This window comes from Pan paniscus, chromosome 3 (genome assembly GCF_029289425.2).
Source record: "Pan paniscus chromosome 3, NHGRI_mPanPan1-v2.0_pri, whole genome shotgun sequence".
NCBI classification, from domain to species: Eukaryota; Metazoa; Chordata; class Mammalia; order Primates; family Hominidae; genus Pan; species Pan paniscus.
In genome coordinates, this window is record NC_073252.2 from 93114508 (window position 1) to 93136116 (window position 21609).

At 33.6% G+C, this 21609-nt stretch overlaps 1 protein-coding gene across 7 annotated transcripts in view; it reads left to right on the forward strand.

The window, feature by feature from the left end:
* The window catches only part of BMPR1B (bone morphogenetic protein receptor type 1B), a 398993-nt gene that overhangs the window by 323822 nt on the left and 53562 nt on the right, over positions 1 to 21609 (forward strand). For all 7 annotated transcript variants that reach the window (XM_034958931.3, XM_034958930.3, XM_034958933.3 and 4 more), the window contains one exon: positions 20087 to 20246. In XM_034958931.3, coding sequence (XP_034814822.1) covers positions 20104 to 20246 — 143 coding nt within the window. In that variant the 5' untranslated portion in view covers positions 20087 to 20103. The remainder of the gene's footprint in view (positions 1 to 20086; positions 20247 to 21609) is intronic.

Consider the following 21609-nt stretch of genomic DNA (forward strand, 5'->3'; position numbering starts at 1 on the left):
ATATATACATTTTTTTCATGTAAATGATTTTCTAGTTTGTGGCCAGGGCAGGTTCAGATTTATTTTTATCCCTCTATAATCTTAGGCAATGGGAGGTTAGATGCCCTTTTCTCAAATTTTGTTTTAGGTAAAGGTAGAGTTGGAAGCAGTTAGAGGTGTAACATGTTGTAGTGTTTTGGAATATTTTGAAGTTACCAGAGTAGCCACTACTTTGTATGCATGATTCCTTTCTTTAGAAACATCTATTACCCTCTTTGTTACCCATCCAGGGAGTGTGGTCATGGGAAAAGCAATCCCCATGCGGCATTACTACATTACAGTGTTGACACAGGGACACTTCCCTTGCACTAAATTCCTAATCTAGGCAGGTATGTTTGTCTAAGTCTTTTCCATAATCTAATTCATTCACTCAGTATTACCTTAACAAATGTATCGTGAGAACCTGTGTTTACAACCTGAGTCTTATTTGGTGAATCATCACTGTGCTGGTTTTCTAACCAAGACATTCTGGAGATTTCTGAGACAGTAGCATAGCTAGAGCTAGAAATCATGATTCCTACACCTGCTTGGAGTGTAGTTATCCTGTTACACGTGTGACTTGGCCTATTGAAAGAGCTGGTGCCCGGTTACATGTTTTGTATGTAAGTTTTTACATTTTGATATGAAGGCCTAAGCACAGGCATCTCAGGTTTTCCTCTCAGAGTTCTCATCCCCTTTCTTCCCCATACACTCATTTTCTCTTTGTTGTAAAACCCTTCTTTAGCCAGGCTGGTCTAGGTTGGGAAAATGACTCTTTGATCATAACCCAAGAAGGAATGTATCAAAGCAAACCATCCTCTGTGAGAGGGACTGTGGCCATGGCTGTACATCTGGGTGTGTGAGAAGAGATGGGATCCAGCAGACCAATGGCAGGTCGCTCCCCTGAGACAGCAAGCAAGGATGAAAGACAGTTCGCAAACAGGAGTTGCTTGTGAAGTCGAGAGAGGCAAACAGGAACATTTCACACCTGCTGTTTCCTGTCCTCTCAGTGTGCGCAGGAGGGAAGAAAGGAGACATCTGGGTCTCAAAGAATACCAAAGTTTTTGAGAAACCACTGGAAAACAAGAAATCAAGAAGGAGGCAGAAAAGGATCTCAGATCAAAAAGACATTCTGCACATACACTCAAGTAGAGAGACACTTGGACCACTCCCGGCCCCTCAACTTGCTTTCTCCATGCATTGTGGAATGTTAGTAATGAAGGTCTCTGGGTTCACCGCTTGTGAGGAGGAAAGTAATGCTGGGAAACTTGATATGTGTAAATAGAAAATATATAAGCAAAGTTATCAGCCAGTCTTGATGTTGCAGCGGAAGTTGAGAGTGCCGTGGTATATCCTGTTTTGTGCGTTAGCTTTTTCTGGGGCATGAGCATTCAGGCATTTTATGAAGAACTTAGAAAAAGTGAAAAATATTTTGAAGTTTTATATTTTTGATCATTAGCTGGAGGGTTTGTCCAGTAGTAAGTTACTTGTGAGGTTTATAAAATATTAGGAACATTTGGCAAGAAGAGACAGGTTTTGTGGGAATAATTTGTTACCTGTTGACCCTCACTGTGGACATATTTGTGTGTGTGTACCTGTGTGTGTGTGTGTGTGTAAAAAGGAGGGTTTATAAAAATACAAAATCTTTTGAATGAATGTTAATATGATTGACAGTTAATTTTAAAGGTATAAACTGATATGATTATTCTGGATCATTAATAAACATTCATAAAGCTGTGACTATTAGGTCATTTTATTGGTGGAAAGATTTTTCTAATCTTGATTGGAGTCATTTGATAGCAAGAATCCTTTCTTGTCCCTATTTTTTAAAAATTAAGAACATGTCATGTTCGTTGCTGTTTGTGTTTAATAGAGGTTTTGAATGACAAATACAATTTTTAGCTTGAACACTGGTAATTTCAGATACGAAAGTACTGTTGCCATCTTTCTGTGCCAGGCTTGTTACACAGCAGTCAAAATATGTAATGGTTTTCTTAAGACCCCTAGCCATTAATGCGAACCCGTATTCTTAAGCATTTGTTACTGATAACCTAACATTTAATTGTTTGTGGGCTGTCATAGTTTTCATGACATGACAAAAACTTACATGTGTTGATATTGAATATTTTATTGTTGTTCAACCTGTTGTATTGTCAGTGAAACAGAACAGAGGAGGTGATACTGGAGAAAACATTAAAGGTTTACTAAGAAGTGGCAGTGAGTTTGATGTTAGTAGAGGTCATGCCTTTGAACAATACTGCTAAGGAATAGAGCTAATGAGATTTGGGATGTTTTAAAAAATCAGCATTAGTGTGATATTCCTTCAGGGAGCATTTGTAATGCCCACAAGAATGTGTCGGTAGAGAGATCAGATTCCAGGCTAACCTTTATTTGCTTTCAGTAGTTGACATAACACACACCTGTGTGTTCTCTTTGCTAACCTCAAAATTGTTTTGAAAAGCTTCTGACATTTAGAAATATGAAAGAGAGAAGATTTTGATTTGTTTTCTGGCAAGTAGGAAAAATAAATTCTAAATGTTGTGTTTTACCTATATGTGGTCCTTGGAGTAAAGGCCTTGGTGTGTCTCATATCCTTCTTTTTTTTTTTTTTTTTTTGAGACAGAGTCTCACTCTGTCACCCAGGCTGGAGTGCAGTGGCACAATTTCCACTCACTTCAGCCTCCGCCTCCAGGCTCAAGTGATTCTCCTGCCTCAGCCTCTCTAGTAGCTGGGATTACAGGTGTGTGCCACCACACCTGGCTAATTTTTGTATTTTTAGTGGAGGCAGGGTTTGGCCATGTTGGCCAGGCTGGTCACGAACTTTGTCTCATATCCTTCTAATCAATTGTGGAATAAAGCCTCTATGGTTCCATGATAAATTATATTTAATTTTATAGTGTTTTCCTTGAAGCATTTTAACATGCTAGAGATAGATGTGTGTGTGTGTGTGTGTGTGTGTGTTTACAGTTAGATGTAAAATAGTACTCGTGTTTTCTTCTTGAAGGGAGTCATTTAGAAATTATCTCTCAGCCAGGTGCAGTGGCTCACACCCGTAATCCCAGAACTTTGGGAGGCCAAGGCAGGTGAACTGCTTGAGTCCAGGAGTTCAAGACCTGCCTGGACAACATGGCGAAATGCCGTCTCTACAAAAAATAGAAAAATTAGCCAGGCTTGGTGGTGCATGCCTGTGGTCCCAGCTGCTAAGGGAAGCTGAGGTGGGAGGATCACTTAAGCACGGGAGATTGAGGCTGCAGTTAGCTGTGATTGTGTCACTGTACTCTAACCTGGGCAACAGAGTGGGACCCTGTCTCAAAAAAATAAATAAATAAAAGAAAGAAAGAAAAGAAATGATCTCTCCTCATAGTTTGTGTGTAGGAAAAGAAGTGATAAAACTGACCTAATTGAACTTCACCTTTTGCTCAGTGACAGATAAAGCTTTCCTTGATAGCATACATTGACTCAGTGCCAATAGTACCATAAATGTTGTTTCTTAAGAGAATGTCTGTCAAGTTTCAGTAAATTTACTTTGAACTTCAAAGTAGTGTGCAATAACTTTGATAAATAAGCCGATCTTATAAAATTTGAAAGTTATGTTTATAATTATATTATAAAATAAAATGTTGAATTTTCTGTTTTAACTTCCCTGATGTCCCATATTGATTTTTATTACATTCACAGACTTTTCTTTTCAAAAGTAAGCTTCACTTGGTTTGACATCAGCAGCTTATTTCTTGCAATCTATTTAATTGAGACTTTTCTGCTGTTTATCCTAAAATGCAGATAAATGGCTTTCAGCACACTGTTTATAGTATAATAGCTCCTGAAGTGAGTCAGCATTATCAGCTAGAGTCTCCATGTCATAACTAATGGTCTCTCTGCTTATACTTTCCTGCTAGTGAGGAGCCACTGAACTCCACAGAGACAGGAGCCTGGCATAGTTGGGGGTGGGTAGATTATTTTGATGGTGCCTATAGGACAAGGCTTTTTTCCTCCTTTATTGGTGTGAAATGAGAAGAGAAATATGTCCTTATCATGATTTTAGCATGCTCAAAAGTGCCATGTTCTAAGACTGGGGCAAAGAACTTTTAGGATATAATGATCCTAGAGGGATTTGTTTTATTCCAGATTATCTGCTATGTCATAATAGCACAATTTTAATACTTTTCTCTTGAGGCTGTTTGACTTGCTGCTAGAGAATGGGAGCCACTAGGAAATATTTGTATTACTACCAAATAGTTATTATGGGCTTAATAATAAAAGTGAGTATTTTTTGTTTCCCAAGAAAGAAAGAAACTAAAAAACTTCAATTGTTAACTAATCATTTATCATAAATCTGGCCTATTCATTTTGAAAGGTCATTAAGTTTTTTCTTTAGAGGAAAGAAGAAAAAAAAAGCTATGAGACTCCTAGTGAAGATCAACAGACTTGACCATGAGAGTTAAAACTGACAAGTTTTGCCAACCTTTAATTCTTTGCTGAGTTTTTACATAGAAGATAGAGGATTCTGTAGGTAAATACAGGGAATAGTTTTCATAACTGAAGTACCAGTGAATACAATTTGGTAAAATATTTTGTTTGATCTCATTTGTTCTTTTAGAATGTGGAAAATTTTGACTGAAGTGGCCATTAAGATAGCCATGGTCCTTTGCCCCCATATTAGTATTAATGGTTGTTTGGGATCACTTTGGTCATTTAAATACAATGTATTTATTTCTTAACTCACTCTGATAATGAAATTTAAGATAATATATCCAACTTCTTAAAAATATTTCAAGGTGGAAAAACATAACACACACAAATACATCTACCTTATGTTGGTGTGGCTTAAAATACAGAAATATCTGAAGATAGGGTTTGTGAAGGGTAGTTATTTCTCACATAGCATCCCAGATACAGGCTTTTTGTTGTTCTTTTTTTGGTGGTGGTTTGTTTATTGGGAGAGCCCATATTGACAGTTATTTAAAAGAGGAGGAAGGAAACATTTCGACCTTAGGGTAGAGTTTATGGGTGAGAACATTACTGGCATAAATGAGAAGATATGAATTCGATAAAAGAATATAAAGAAAGAAAATTTACAGGTAAAATTAACAAGGCTTTTAAAGACTGGGACCACTGAGGTGTACTGGGTGTTATACAATTTAAAAAATACGAATATAAAAGTGCTTTAGGAGAATGTTTTGAAAACTGAAGCCATTTATTTATCCAAAGAGGGAGAGCTTGAGCAGCATCAGGCCAGAATGTTCCTGTGTGTGCCATGCCCAGATTGAAGATAACACAATTATTATAATAACATAGTTTCAATTCAGATCTCTCCTTAGTGTTTCTGCCCAGAATTCAACAAGATTGTCCTTTGGCAGTCTTCTTCCTACAAATCAAAGCAAAGTAGATGGTGGTTCAGTATTTCAGCCTATTAAGTATAATTTCAAGAAAAAAGATTTATCATAAACTATCAAAACTCTATGAACTTTAGACTTACATATATCCAGGTTCCAATTCAACTGTCTTATTTTACTTTGGATATAGACTAATGGTAGAGTTAGGGGAATACTAGTAAAACATCTTACAGCACACTTCTTGAATACCATTCTTCTTTCATTTGGCCTCAGGGTATTACTCGGAAATTGAAATGCAGTATTCTAACCCAGGTGTTTGAATACAAGGGAAAACTATAAGATTTGTCAAATTCTGTTGAGAGAGAATGTTCTCATGTACACAGGAATTTTTTTTGACCCTATTGATTTTAATACATATCCTCTGCATATTTTTTTCTAACAAAATTTTTAATATACTTTTTGGCTAGTAGGGAATTAGTATATAAACAGCAATAACAAAAATAACTTAAAATGTTTAACATGTTCTTTAATATATATATTTAAATTATAGTTACATTTTATAAAAATTATATTTACATTTTGAATTGATATATTTTCTTCATTTCAGCTCTTTTTGTAAAGGAATTTTTTGGTTTGTTTTTAACCATCTGCTGTTAGGCAAAGGTATCTGTTTTTTGGATAAGATTTCAGGTCATTTGTTTAAAGTGGCACAGATACTAGCTTGGAGGACACATTATTTTATGTTTATCTATAGTATAAAAGGAAATAGAGTGAACCTTTGGTGTGAGTGAATAATCAGCAGACCTTTTATGACAAAAGAACAACAACAAAATTGACAACTTTTATGCCACACTCTCCAAATAGATTTTAAGGTTCATGAACATAGTGGCCATTTCTTCTTCAACTCTTTGAGCCCAAAGTGCTTACAGCACTTTGAAATATTTGTGTATGGTAAATATTTCTTAATATTTGTGTATGACAAATATCTCTTAAATCAATATGGACTAGTTAGAGGCTTTAAGTTGACTCTAATAAATATTTCATTCTGTTTTAACCATATATGATGAATAGGATAGCTGTGTCTCAAATATAAATTTTATATCAAATTTTTAATGAATCAAGTCAAATGATATGGTAGATTTAATAAAAAGATAGAAATAATGGTATTCATTTGGTCTTCAGTTTTCCAAACATTTTGAAATTTTCCAAATTTTAAAAGGAATTTGACATTTAGTAAAGGTAAACCTCTTTAATGAAAGATTTCTAAATGTTTGTGTAGTTGATTGGTTTGCGAAATTGAGATTCTCTTAAGATAAACTTAAGACATTGCATATTGAAATAGCATTCTGAATGTCAAAGGATATTATAAAGATAGATTTCTAGATATTTAAATGATGAATTCTAGATATTTTTCTGCCTTGCATAGACGCAGAGGTAGCTTTTAACCATCTGGAAATGTTACATAACACACTGTGGTCAGTGACATTTTTTTCATTCTTTTTCCTTTTTCTTTTCTTTCTTTTTTTCTTTTCTTTTTTTTTTTTTGTTTTGTTTTGTTATGTTTTGTTTTGTTTTTGACTCCTAGGTTTCTTTTCTTTTTTACCTTTCCACTGTCATATGCCATGGGTCCTGAACATAGCTCATTGCTTGACTGGAATAATGTCTCTTGCCAGCTTATAATCAAAGGGACTACTGAGAAAAACAGCTGAGCTGTATTAGGCAACCACAGTCTGGGCTGCGTTTCTTAACTGCTGAATAACATATCACAGGTGCAGGATTAGTGCTGCCTACGGTGCTAGGCTTTTTAGTGGAAACCCCTAGCAATTCTGTGCCTCCTCCTCATGTCTCTCATCCTAGGGAGCCTGGCAACCATATATCAAGCGTACAGAAATCAAAAGTGAGTAGTGAGAGAAGCTTTATATCTCACAGAGACTGTTTTTTTTTCCCTCCAAAAAATGTAAGCAAGATGAGTAAAGCCAATTCTGGCACAATAAAAGCTGTTAGAACTTAGCCTTTTTTGGCATAGATGGTGAAATAGACTAATTCAAGGGGATCAAAAATTTTGTCTAAAAAAATTACATGGCAAGAAAATACCATGTAGCCGAACTCTTCTGGTAGTATATAATTTAGCTTACTTTTAAATTAATGATGTTCTTATATGTATTATTTTAACTTTTGTGTTATGTGTGTTGGAGTGAGTGCGTGTTTGCCCCTACACATTTTCAACACTGTCAAGGTTAAAATCAAGTGTTGTGGTTGTATAAAGCTCTTGTGGTTAAATTTTTTATAGTTTTTGATGTTGTGAATTCTTTTACTATTAATGTATCAACTATACACTTCTAAATTCATAGGTTATAAAGGTCTAGGTTTCTTTCTTGCAAGTATGAGTTTTAAAAAATGCAAAATGATTCTTTAAAGTATAAATGTAATGATTTAGATGTTAGATCAAATGAATGTTTCAAAAATATAGTTGCTAAGATATTTATGTTTTACCAGGAAGGATATAAATTGTTTTGGCATGATAAAGTATACATTTGGAGAAGTGAGGGCAAGTATATTTTAGTAATTCATATCATTTTTGGTAGCTATCTTAGAAAATTTTTCTGTGACGCACAACAGGTAAGTGTAAAAGCACATGGGTGGCACTGCAGATTTTAAACAGTTTTCTTTGGTTTACAGTTTGTTCTCTTAAAACTATGATGGCTTTCTAATGTTTACATTGCATTCTTATTCATTTTATTCCTGGTGATCATTATTCCATATTGTTTCACCAGAGATAGACCTTTAAACTCATTGGTGATGATAATAGTTGATAATAGTGTTTAGCTTGAAATATATATACTATATTTTATACCTCAAATATTTAAATATTTGAACTAGCAATATATTTGAATATTTTAAAGTCAGTAATAGCTAAGGTTACCTTTAACAGTTTTCCTATTAGAGGGTATGGTAAGGATTAGGAGCAGAGAGGTTCTAAATGCTTTCCAGGTTTTTTCTTTGGGGAAAAAGAATAGCACAAACACGGTGATTTGGTTTCTGGTTTGTCTGACTTCATTGTCACTTCCCTTCTTTACATATATGCATCTATAAAATAGTTTTATACACTAGGCTGTCTTGGGAGTGCTTTGCAAAGCTGCAGAGTAATTTTTGGTGTGGAGGCAAGTTGAACATCTACTTTGATTAGCTTCGGAACTCTGTGAAGCAGAGCATTCATAGAAACTGCTGAAGAAAACCATAGCTCCTGGCTTGGAAATCTGCCAAGTTCTAGTTGACTCTGACATTATTGTCAAAGAGACCATGGTTCAGTTTCTTTTCTAACAATGTGGAGCTGAATTGACACGTTAAATATTTTAAAATACAAAGGCATTTTTAATTTTTAATCATTCTATCAGCTGAGATTATGCTATTTTATGACAGTGGCTTCAGTTTGATGTTGCATATTTTTAAATCTTGGTTACTTGCTTGTCAAGTTAATTTTGTTCTTATATTGTTGCTTTTATTAAAAATACTTATAAACAAGTTGTGTTTTAGAGATTTTTCAAAGGTTTTTAATTTATATAAACATTTTGATTGAGTTTCTCTAAATTCAAAAGCAGAGTAAAACCTAAGGGAAAGGCTAGCTATTGTTTTAAATTTAAAGAGTGTAATTATGATGTCCAAAGAATTTTTATTACTATCATAATTACTATTCCTGCTGAGGTTTATAATTCTATGTCAATTACCTGGAAAACAAATGAATATAAATGTTTGTGTTGTCTGTTGACTTGTATGTCATATTTACTCTTCTTATGATTTTTTTATGTCATAGTCTGGTATCACATAAAATGTTTGAGTGATTGAAGCTTTTATAGGTCTTTTGGCAGGGTTTTTCTGATGTGAAAATGTTGAAAACATGATTATCCATCATAACCCGGGTGATGTGTAATGTCGATGTGTGAGTATGGTGAAAAGAGAAACAATGCCAGTGAATAGAAACACTCACAAATATTTTATGAAGCCCTGGTTTCTAGAAAGAGCCAGCACTTATATTTAAAATTAGTGTGTCTCTTAACCTACTCATTAGTGTTGACCATGAGTGGCTGAAATTAAAAACTGGCAATATCCCTGGTTTTGGTGGTTATGGTTTCCATAAAAGATACTGGTTGATTACTGCCACACAAAGTAATCTTCCCTCTTATGCACTCCTGTCTAGGACTTAATTTGGCAATTATGTGGCATTGTGACATCTCTTTTATTGTTTTCCTATATGTATTTTGGCTTTCCATATGTAGTTGATTTGTCTCACAGTGTTCCACGTGTAGCTGATTTGTCTTACAAGCAAGATTGTTATTTTATTGAGGACACCGTCAAGTACTCTGGGTCATTGTGTTATGTAAATGGATTTAATGATTATTTGCTAAATGAATCAATGTACCAAGAGATGAAAGAAAATAAGAATATTTTAGTCATCCTTGAACAAACTTTCAGGATGTTTCTTAAGCTGAAAACCTTATATTTTTATAGACTCTTTGCTCACCGTGATTAATCTAGAAAGGAAGGAAAAGTAAAAGGCAGTAAAATGAAGCAAAAGAAAGAGGAATTGAGGAAGAGGAGAGCCAGGAAGGGGAAAAGATAATAGGGGAGAAAAGGAAAGGAAGACAAATAGAAACGGGAGATAAAGGAGTAGGGAAAAGGAAGAGAAAACTGAATAATAGTAAGAGTCAGCAGCACATAAAACAACAATTTATTATTATTGACAATTACTATGTGCAAAGAACCATAGTTGATGCTTTATGTGGATTTCTCCTCCACCCCACTGCAACCAGTGAGTACTGCTACTCTCCACGTCTTCTATAAGGAAGTTAGTTAAGTCACTTGCTAAGCCATTTAAGTAGCTGAGCTCGAGTTTGAACCCATTTGTCTATTTTACCCTACATCGTCATCAAGTCTAGCTCCACTGCTCAGTGACCATACCTGATATTGCTTTGTCATCTGACATTTCACTCCTGCATAGCATGTCCAGGAATTTAGCACCAACATCTTCCCTTATCTTTTATCTGATTTCTGTCTGTTGAAGGAGAAAGATTCCTGTGTAGGTAACATCACAGTTAATATTAGAAAATCTGTTCTTTCCCTACATATGATTTTGCTCTGGTATTTTTTAATAAAAATTGTATTTATATTTTGTTACTTTCCAGAAAAGTTTAGGCATATGTCCCAACTTTTTATTAATTATTTAGTGTATATATATATAATTTTTTTTCCTAAATTTTTTGCTGCAAAGAGCATAGAAAATGATTTATTTGAAAGTACTTTAGTATAAGGAAAAATGGTTAGGTGATGAAAGTGAAACTCAGGCCTTTAGAGTTGAAAAATTTAGACAGTGAATTGAGTTAAATGATTCAAGGTTTAAGTGTTGAAAATAAAAATTAGTGATTAAACTATCTGATGTCACAAAAAGTTATTTTAAAAATTAATATTGTTTTAAAGCTCTAATCAGAGTTTTATTCCTGTGTGAAATAGACTCTTAAAAAAACTGTGAGTATTTAAACTAGTTTTGGTTAAGAAAGAAAATGGGCATTGATTTGCATTATTTGTTATCATAACGGTACAAATAGCTGTAGGATGGGTCATTCCCAAAGTTGTTGCTAGCCAGTTCAGTACTTTAAAATTTTTCTTCCACTAACCTCTTTACCCTGGACATTTAAAGTGCAAACTTGTGTAATATGAATTTCAATTTCTCTTCTTGCCCCTGCCTGCCCTCTGGTGTAGAAGGTGAAGAACAGTGATGAGAATCAACATTTGGTTAAGTTTTGTGATATTCAAAGAGTTTAAAAATGAAAAAGATAAAGGAAGATAGATTATTAGTAGACCTTGTATGACACAGAATGATTATATGTCACTTTTTAATGAATTTTAAAGTCTCATATCCATTTCTAAGTGCATTACATATTGAATTTAATATTACTTGAATTATCTCTACTGTTCATACAGATTTTTCTCTCTGCATTTAAATGTGGCAGTGGATTTTGATACCCTTTTGACTATGACATAAAACAGTCCTTTATATCACAAATTAAAAATTTTTTATTTATGATATTTTTGAACTCATAAGAATGTTACTAAAACTAAATACAGTTAAAACACACTTTAGGATGTAATGGATTAATTTTGAAGATAAAATTTAATTTTTGTAACATTGTACCCTTGATATGTAATAGTATGAAATTTTTTTTACATTTTACTTTTGTTCTGCATTTTCTGTTTTTTCTGCAAAAATCACGTATATGAGTATATAATAATATAAAATAATATAGAAATATTTTTAAAATAAGGAACTGATTAAGTTATATACATTAAAGAAGTTATTTTATAGTGTTTATATGAGGCTTCGAGCTCATTATTGTCCACTGTTTTCAATTAAATACTTTAAAGAAATTATAACTCTACCTTATATCCTACTACAAGGGATTCCATAGAAAACATGTACATAGCTAAAAACACGTATATAACTGCAATATATTTTCCAGAAAAGATATTCAGGATATTCAAGAAAAATAACTTCCTTTTTAGTCCTTGTAATTGAATGGAAGTCACAATATTGCATTCTGATAGTTAGGTAATTTCATGAAATTTGATTGATTTGCCTGAAAAATCTGTAAATCTATTTCTAAAGAAATATTCTTAATATTCTATTTTTGTATTATTCCTTATAAGAATCATAAGGAATATAATTTAGTCGTGATTCAGTAACACACAAACATCCTATGAAAATAATTCTGTTGTTTATTTGCACGCCAAAAATCCAACGATCCTCTGAAAAATGAGAACCAATTTTAGAGTGGCTTCCAAAAGCCTTACTTTTTATTATCATGATAATTTAGTTAGTAAACTAAACTATATATATAACTATATAATTATATAGAGGCATATATAACTATATATAATTATATATAACTATATATCTATATATAGAATATATAAATATAAATATATATATTTATATTTATATTTATATATAAATATATATATTTATATTTATATATAAATATATATATTTATATTTATATTTATAAATATATATATTTATATTTATATATAAATATATATATTTATATTTATATTTATATATAAATATATATATTTATATTTATATATAAATATATATATTTATATTTATATTTATATATAAATATATAGGTATATAAATATATAACTATAGTTAGGTATATTTAATTTAAACATATATAGTTAATTAAATTTAAATATATATTAAATGAAATTAAATATATGTAACTAAAGTTATATAACTTTATTATATATAGTTATATAGTTTAATATATAGTATATGATATAAATTATATTATATATAGTTTATATAATATAGTTATATACATAACAATATAGTTATATACATAACTATATAGTTATATATTTGCATATAGTTATATATAAAAAACTATATAATTTATATATTAATTTATATATAACTATATAATATATATGTAACTATACGTAACAAGCTAAGTGAACCACACATGTGTAGTGTCTGGATTTACACTGTTTTAAAGATCAGTTATTAAAGAGAGAAAGAGGGAAGAAGAGAGAAGAGAGGGGAGGGAGGGACAAAGGAATAAAAGAAAAAAATGGCAAAATGGAATGGGCTCTTAATGAGTGACTTATTTGATATAGTATTTATTCCTGAGAAATTTCCTGAAAGGGTAATTTTTCTCAGTTTTTTTCTTTATATTTTCTGTCAGGTTTATTCATGATTCTGTTTTTAAATATTTATTGAAAGCCTATAATTATTTACAATGCATTTGGGAAGAAATAATCAATTTTGTTGACATTTGCTTTACAATTAACTAGAAACTATTCACTATTTGACTTTCTTTCTTTCTTTCTTTTGTTGAGACAGAGTCTCGATCTGTCGCCAGGCTGGAGTGCAGTGGTGTGATCTCAGCTCACTGCAACCTCCACCTCCTGGGTTCAAGTGATTCTCCTGCCTCAGCCTCCCAAGTAGCTGGGACTACAGGCACGTGCCACCATGCCCAGCTAATTTTTGTATTTTTAGTAGAGACAGGGTCTCACCATGTTGGCCAGGATGGTCTCCATCTCTTGACCTCATGATCCGACCGCTTCAACCTCCTAAAGTGCTGGGATTACAAGTGTAAGCCACCGCGCCCAGCCTGACTTTCTTTGGTGAAAAACTTTTTTGTAGATTTTACTCTATTGATTTAGTAAACAGAATGTACTAAATTACATTTAATTTTTTTAATGGTTAGATACCTTCCAGTTGTTTTCAAGGGTTATCATTTTTTATAAAACTAAAACAAAATCAAGTAAAATGAGGATTTCATTAATAAATATTTATATGAGTCAACTAAATGTATCTTTTATCTCTTTTGATGGCTGCCTAGTATATTAGGATACTAATATAATAAAATGTGAGAAAGTACATTCTTATATGTTATTTTAATCAGATATCTGATATTTGGGATATATCTTCATTATTGCTAATCCACTGGATGTTTGTTAGTCATCTTGATGTTTACATTTATTATGAATACATGCCATTTGTCTTTTCTTCTATTTATTATTTCAGCATCATAATTACCAGGCAAATTCATATTTTCATAAAATGATTATTTCTATATATGCATGTAATTACCTTTTTAATGTCATAGCTGATATGTTCTGTCTTGTTTATGATCCAGAATGCCTGACTTGTGTCTGTGAGGCTGGATTTTGTACAACTTCAGTGTGACTTGATATTAAAGTGATCCTTGTATAAATACCTTTGCATAATTATAAAGTTAGATAAAACAGTGCAGTTTCTCATTGGCCCTTTTCTCAAATGTGGAGTACACATGAAGATCTTTTTTTTTGTGGCTTTTATTTTTATTTATTTATTTATTTTTATTATACTTTAAGTTTTAGGGTACATGTGCATCTTACCATTTTTCTTTTTCATGGTTTTCTTAGCGTTTAAGGTGAGTCTCCCCAGGTTCATTCTGCTGCTGCTTCTCTTCCGCCTTGCCTTATATCTGTTAACCTACACATTATCAAGTATTTATTTATTTATTTTTGAGACAGAGTCTCATTCTGTCACCCAGGCTGGAGTGCAGTGGCGCGATCTGGGCTCACTGCAAGCTCCACCTCCCAGGTTCACACCATTCTCCTGCCTCAGACTCCTGAGTAGCTGGGACTACAGGTGCCCGCTACCATGCTCGACTAATTTTTTGTATTTTTAGTAGAGACGTGGTTTCACCGTGTTAGCCAGGATGGTCTGCATCCCCTGACCTCGTGATCTGCCTGCCTCAGCCTCCCAAAGCACTGGGATTACAGGCATTAGCCACCGCACCCGGCCATCAATTATTTTAAAGTTATCAGGTGATTGGAAATATTGTGACTTGTGCAGATTGTAGATTGTAGAATGTAGATTTACCAACAATTTAAGCACACGTGTAAACATAACACATGAAAACATGGTGAGCCATCAGTGGATTTAGTGCTAACTACCAAGCCGTAGTCATTGATCCAGAGGGGAATCCCATCATGAAGATTAGCTAGAGAAGTTCCTTCTTGGCTCGATTCTCTTTTGGTGTCCCATTCCTTCATTGTTCATTGATGTGCTTTATTCCACATCAGGATATGTGACTAATTACTTCCTTATATTGAATGGACAGGGAATTTGTAAATGCATTTAAATAGCTCCAACTATTATCTGTCCTAATTTGCTACTCCATAGATCCATGCAGATATAGAAACGGGAATGTAGAAAGAGGAATTATGGCCCCTTTGAAAGTAGATTGTAAAAATTTGATAATATAAAATTCAGTATTCCCTGGCAGAGATAATCACATTTTTCTAAAAGATGCAGGATTTTCATGTATTTCATCAGTGCTTATATGGTGATGTGAATCCTTCTATACATCTCTCTCTGTTTCACGCGCGCACACACACACACACGCACACACACGTTACAGTAGGTTTGCTTTTACATAGTTGAAAGAGATTTATTTATTATTTTTTAACAAACATCCTCCCAAGTTCTCCTTTCCGCGTAGCAACTACACCTATACCTCTTTTCGTTGTTTTGGCATTTTCGTCTGTATCTCTAAACAAATAACTGTACTACTCTTTCTTTATTATTCAATTTTAGGCATTACCTTTGACTTTCCACTATCAAAGATGAGGATTTAGTTATTTTTTCTCATCCCTGCTCCCACTACATACGTACATATTCCCATCTCCCGTCTGTATAAGAGTTTAAATATTTGGTTCCTTAGTCCCCTGTGTTCTCATTACAAATGCGTTTCCAAACTCCCAGTTTAAATTTAAAATACATAAGTCGTTTTATTAATTTCAACATCTTAGAGTTCTCTCTTCCAACATCTTTTGACCTGCCTTCAATGAGGCCTGCTTGCTCCTGAAGTCCTATGCAATGTCTCATCTTACTATCCACATTTACCATTATCTTGGAGGTAAGCTTCGTCTTCTCTTGGGATGGATCTACCATTAGCAGGTACCTATTCCATCTTTTTTCTTGTTTATACCTTCATTTGGAAGGAATATCTCCTCCAATAACTTTCTGAGAAAGATACATGGGAGGTAAATTTTTGAGACTCAGAAAATATTAAAATGCTTTTTTTCCCCTGCCCTCACTCTTAATTTGCCCAGGTATTTATTTCTGATTTGGAAAAATTTTCCCTCAGACTTTTGAAGGCAGTGTTCTATTTTATTCTAGTTTCTAGTTTTTCTCAACAAAGTTCAATGCCATACTTATTTTTTATCTCTTTTCTCTTTCTCTCCCTCACTTTTCCTCTCTATAAAAAAAATTAGGGTATCTGTTTGTCTACAGTGTTACAAAATTTTACAGTGACGTGGTGTGGATCTATTCACATGGGCTATATGGGTTCTTTCAAGTTAGGAACTCATGAGTTTTCATTATGAAAATCGTGCATGATTATTTGATGATTTTCTTTCCTCTGTTTTCTCAAGTCTCTCTTTCTAGAGCTAATATTATTCAGATGTTAAATCTGGATTCATGCTCTAAGTTACTTTTCCATCTTTGTATTTTGTACTGTGTTGTAGATTTCCTAATCTTTATCTTTCAGCTCGCCTGCTGGGATTTTCATTTATGCAATTATATTTTTAAAGTTCTTTACTTGTTATTCTCTTTTTATAGCAACGTGTTCTTGTTTCATGATATAATGTATTTTTGTAAGATGAGAGTATTAATAATAATTTTTTAAAGTCTTTACTTTCTTTAATATAATCTACTTCTTCCAAGTAGTGTTTGTTTTATTCTTAGGCTTTGAGGTTTTTTCAAATATCTATTTACCCTAAATTAGTGGCTCATGTGTATGAGAATGGATCACAGAAGAACTGACTGGAAGCTCTGTTGTCACCAGTGGGCCTCATGTAGGATAACATTGCAGAGCTGTTTCACTGAGAAACTCACAAAATTACTATCTTTATGCTCTTTATTCTTGACCTGGTCAAATTACCCAGTAAAGAAGGTGCGTACCAGGCTGCATTGAGTTCTGGAAGCCATGTGGGGAAGGTGAACTGGAGGAGGCAACATCCAGTGTGAATGTTCACTGAATGTTTGCAGTAAGATGGTACTCCTGCCCTCTTCTGTGCTTGGTGTCCTACAGTCCTTGGCCTTGATGGTAAAATAGAAAAATAAAGAAGGCATCTCAGTGATATGTGTGTTGCGTTTACCCTTCTAATCTCCTGCAGGGGTAGGAAAGAATACTGCTAACGTGTAGGGAACAGGAAAGGATAACTGAAGTTCTAATTACTGTACGTATATTTTCAGCCTCATGCTATTTTAATATCCCCTTCCCCCTTTTAGAAGTACTTTTAGAAGTACCTTTGATACCGTTTCTGGAGCCTTTTTGGTGTTAAGCAGTAAAGCTTTGCTTCTTAGCTTTCCCCCCACATTTGGCTTAAAAATCAGCTTTTGTAGCTTTATTATCAATTCAATATATCAGAATTTACTCTCTAATTATTAACTCTAATATTTCATTAGATTATTCAAAATTTATACAAGATGTGCATCTAACTTTCTCCTACAGTTTCCTGTACATTTTGTCCAGAAAAAAAAAATGTTGATTGCAGTGGGCACCTGTGGCATATAAGAAGATTGTCATATGCAGAATCCGACCCTGAGCCACAGCAATTTTGATCCTGTAGACAAGTGACTGCCTGTCTTTCTGCTTTTCAGGCTTTTATTGTTAGTGTCTCCTCCCTTGATCTCGTATTGTAGGCTCATTTTCTTAGCCCCTTTTTCTCTTATTATAGTGGGATTTAATAACTAGAATACCCTGTAAGTAAAACCAAAAATTATACTATAACATTTTTTCTTGTCAGTAAATATACTTCTGCATCAGCGTTTTAATGGCTATATAGGAATCCCATTTTACAAATATACCTAATCCTCTAGTGTTGTAAATATGAGTTGTTATAAGCAATATTGTGAAGAACCAAATTTTATACCACTTCTTCTAGCCAAATTTTATACCACTCTTTAAATAAATTCACAATGTGACAAAATCATGAATTGTCTCTTAAAATGTTTCTTAGAAAATAGCATCTTACTTCCAGTCACATGAGGATATTTTCTTTTCTGCTTTAGACCATTTGGTGTCAGTGTTCCATTTAACAGCTTTTCCCACCAGCTGGTAAATTCTGTGTGTGTTTAATTCATCCTAGTTAAACAGGCTGTGCCTGGAAAATGGGAGGGCACCCAATACATATTTGGTAGTAGACATTTGCATCATAAATGAATTTTTATTATTGTGTTTTAAAGCATCAAAAATAAAGGGTCTGGTATGAAGGAAGCAGGAAGTAATAAATTTTAAATACTCTATTTTTATTACTTGGTCTACTGAGGTGACTCAGGTCATAAAGGCAGTAACATTGAGAACCAGGTTTAGAAAGAAGGAGCTTACCACGACAGGGTGAGATATAGGTACACCTACACACTCTACCCTGGCATAGCAAGCGGTGCTGCACTCCCATGTGGACAAACTTGGAACAAATGGCTTTCAAGATAAGGCAGTGACATGAACTATTTAACCTCACTTTATTTGGGAATTTAACCTAAGGATGAGCATACTATATAGAAATAATACATGTATTGGGAGTAATTGTGTGGTTGGATTACATATTATTTGCTTAATCTAGGGTTTTTCTAAGTGGAGTCTACAAGTAATTTGTTTCAGAATTACATGAGATCTTGTTGAATATGCACATTTCCTGGCTCGCCTGTGACCTACAGAATCAAAATTGCTGTGGCTGGGGTGGGATTCTGCATACGACAATCTTCTCATACGCCACAGGTGCCCACTGCAATCAACATTTTTTTTTCTGGACAAAATTTACAGGAAACTGTTTGAGAAAGTTAGATGCACATCTTTTATAAATTTGAATAATATAATGAAATATTATAGTTAATAGAAAATTCTGATATATTGACAACATATTTTATTGCTTTTTCTTTCAACTATTTTTTTCTGTAAGAATTTGAATAATTCGTTTAACATGCAGAAGGTCAGGAAAAATTATCACAGATTAAAAAAAATAGACTTCTAATTCTCTGATGGAACCATTACCTGCAGGCATTCATTTTTGGTTTAAAAATATAACAAATATGTGGCATATCTTATACTTCTGACCTAAAATTTCAATTTTTTAACCCAGCAATTTTTTAATATTTTTGTTGATCTTGGATTTCACTATAGATAAGCTAAATGTGTTATGAGAGAATTTTAAATTGAAAACTGCTCACGGTGACAATTTATGCAGTTACATGGCATGTATGAGAGCTCTTACCACAATGCCTGAAACAAAATAGGTAATAATTAATGCATGCCCTCTTCTGTGTAACATAAACATTCTAAGCTCTTGACATGAGGTTTGGTGTCTATAATTATCTCCATTTTAAGGATAAGAACATGAGTCACAAGATTATTTATAAAGTTATCTAAGGACAACTAACTTGGTAAATAGTAAAGCCTAATGTTGAACCCAGAACATCTCTTTCTAAGAGATCATGTCTACCGTGGTGCCTTCTATCAAAGATGGTAGAAATATCACTACAGTAATAGGTAGGCATTTTGCATTTCCCCATGCTGATGGGGAAGATGTATCTTTTGAAATGTGTCTTGATATTAACTAAGTTTTTGTCTTCTTACCCAATTTTACAGATTAAATATTTCTCATAATTTCTTTAAAAAGAAGTACATAATATACATAATATACCTAAAGTAGAGAGACTGTGATATGGTAGATAGACAGTTTTAAAACTGAAACAATTTGAGTTTAAATGCTGGCTCCATAGTCTATCCATTATCTGTGTGCAGATCTCTTAAACTTTGAGTCTTAATTTTCTCATCTGAAAAATGAGGATGATAGTGTTTACCCATGGAATTACCAGATATAGTAGAGGTTGTCTATATAATGTCCATTGAGCTCCTTGCACTCGATTAAATATAGCTGTTACAATTTAATACATAAAATATCCTCCTGAAAGGATTATGGGTCTTTCTTTATTCTCTATGAGGTGTATACTAGGTAAAAGACATGATTTTAATCAAAATACCAAAATGTCTGTTTTTCTGTTTAAATCTTTAAGTATCTTGAATACTTCATTTTAAAATGTAATCTCATGTTTTCGTTTGAACAGAAGACTGGGGTAGTCTACCCCACAGATGCCTAACTCTCACTATTTCTTCTTTCAGCAAACTTCCTTGATAACATGCTTTTGCGAAGTGCAGGAAAATTAAATGTGGGCACCAAGAAAGAGGATGGTGAGAGTACAGCCCCCACCCCCCGTCCAAAGGTCTTACGTTGTAAATGCCACCACCATTGTCCAGAAGACTCAGTCAACAATATTTGCAGGTTGGTGATATAAATGATTTAAAGGTAGCTTTAACAAAAAGTCACACTTTTTCAACTATGCAACTGTAGGCTAGTGTTTCAAAGAACACATTTTAGAGAACAATGCCTAACACTATCATAAACTCTTAGAGCTGTGCTTGTATTAGAGAAATATTGAATTGTGTTTCACCCTGAAACAATGTTCTAAGATTCTTTTTGATCCCTCCAGACAGCTCACATACACATGAACACAGACCTCAGATCCCAGGCTCCTGGTAAAGGTGCAAATGCCAATTATTTTCTTTCAAAAGACCTGGTCCCCACAATTAGTTAAACATCAGAGGCTGTCAAATGCGTATGATTTTGTTTGTTTGTTTCAAGCATTCATCATGCTGATGTTAGTATTTTGGAAAGAACACCTAAGCTGCTGGGAATATTCATAAACTGACTCTGGGAAGCAGTGCAGTGGTAGAGCTCATGCGATTCCCCAAGTTGCTAAGAAAGACATTGTCCAAATACTAGAAAATACTCTTTAATAGGTAATCATGTTCTTATAGATACTTTATAACATTTGAAACTGAACTATTTTGCCTTTTTCTTCCTTAAATGCCTTTATGCAGCTCCATCCATTCCTCTGATCACTATAGCTGCATTTACTCCTTACGGTAAGGTCAACAGTGGATAAAGAGCTATAGCCTAATGAGGCCAGTGTGTGTCAAGAGAGAAGTGGGTCAGCTATCTAGAAGAGCACAGCCCTCAAGAGTTAAAATGTCAGAGAAGCAGTGTGCCTTAAGCTTCAAGAGAGGGCATGGACTTAAATAGAAAGGTGGACTGCTAGGTTTAGAGCCCAGGTAGAATATCTGAGCAACCATTTGAGGCTTCATTAGCCAGAAGGTACGCAAAGCTGAGTTGAATGCTTTTTTTTTCCTTTCTGAGAGCTTTTTAAAAAAGGTTTTTAAGTTTCCCATGAAGCAAAATCTAATATAAGCTTACCAGGGTATTCCAAGAACCTTGTATATTTAGCACAAGAAACATGACTGAGTAACACAGGGAGGGAAACCTGGGTGTATTCATAAATATATATCTCATTTAATCAGCAAAACAACTTATTCTCAACTTTAGACAAATGAAATTTGGGATCCAGAGAGGTCTAGTAACTTGACTCTTGTACTACAAAGTTGTGACCACTGAATTTTTTGCCAAGGTAAAATGATTCCAAAGCTCAATTTTTTCCAGGGAAACACTGCCTCTTTATAGTAAATAGAAAAAGTATCAGGAGAGTTTAAAAATGTTTGAAAGAAAGCAAAATTAGCAGGAGCAAACAAAGTAGCGTGGGGTATTTTACTATTGTGTCTTAAGTCTGTGGTATTCAGAATACGCCTGT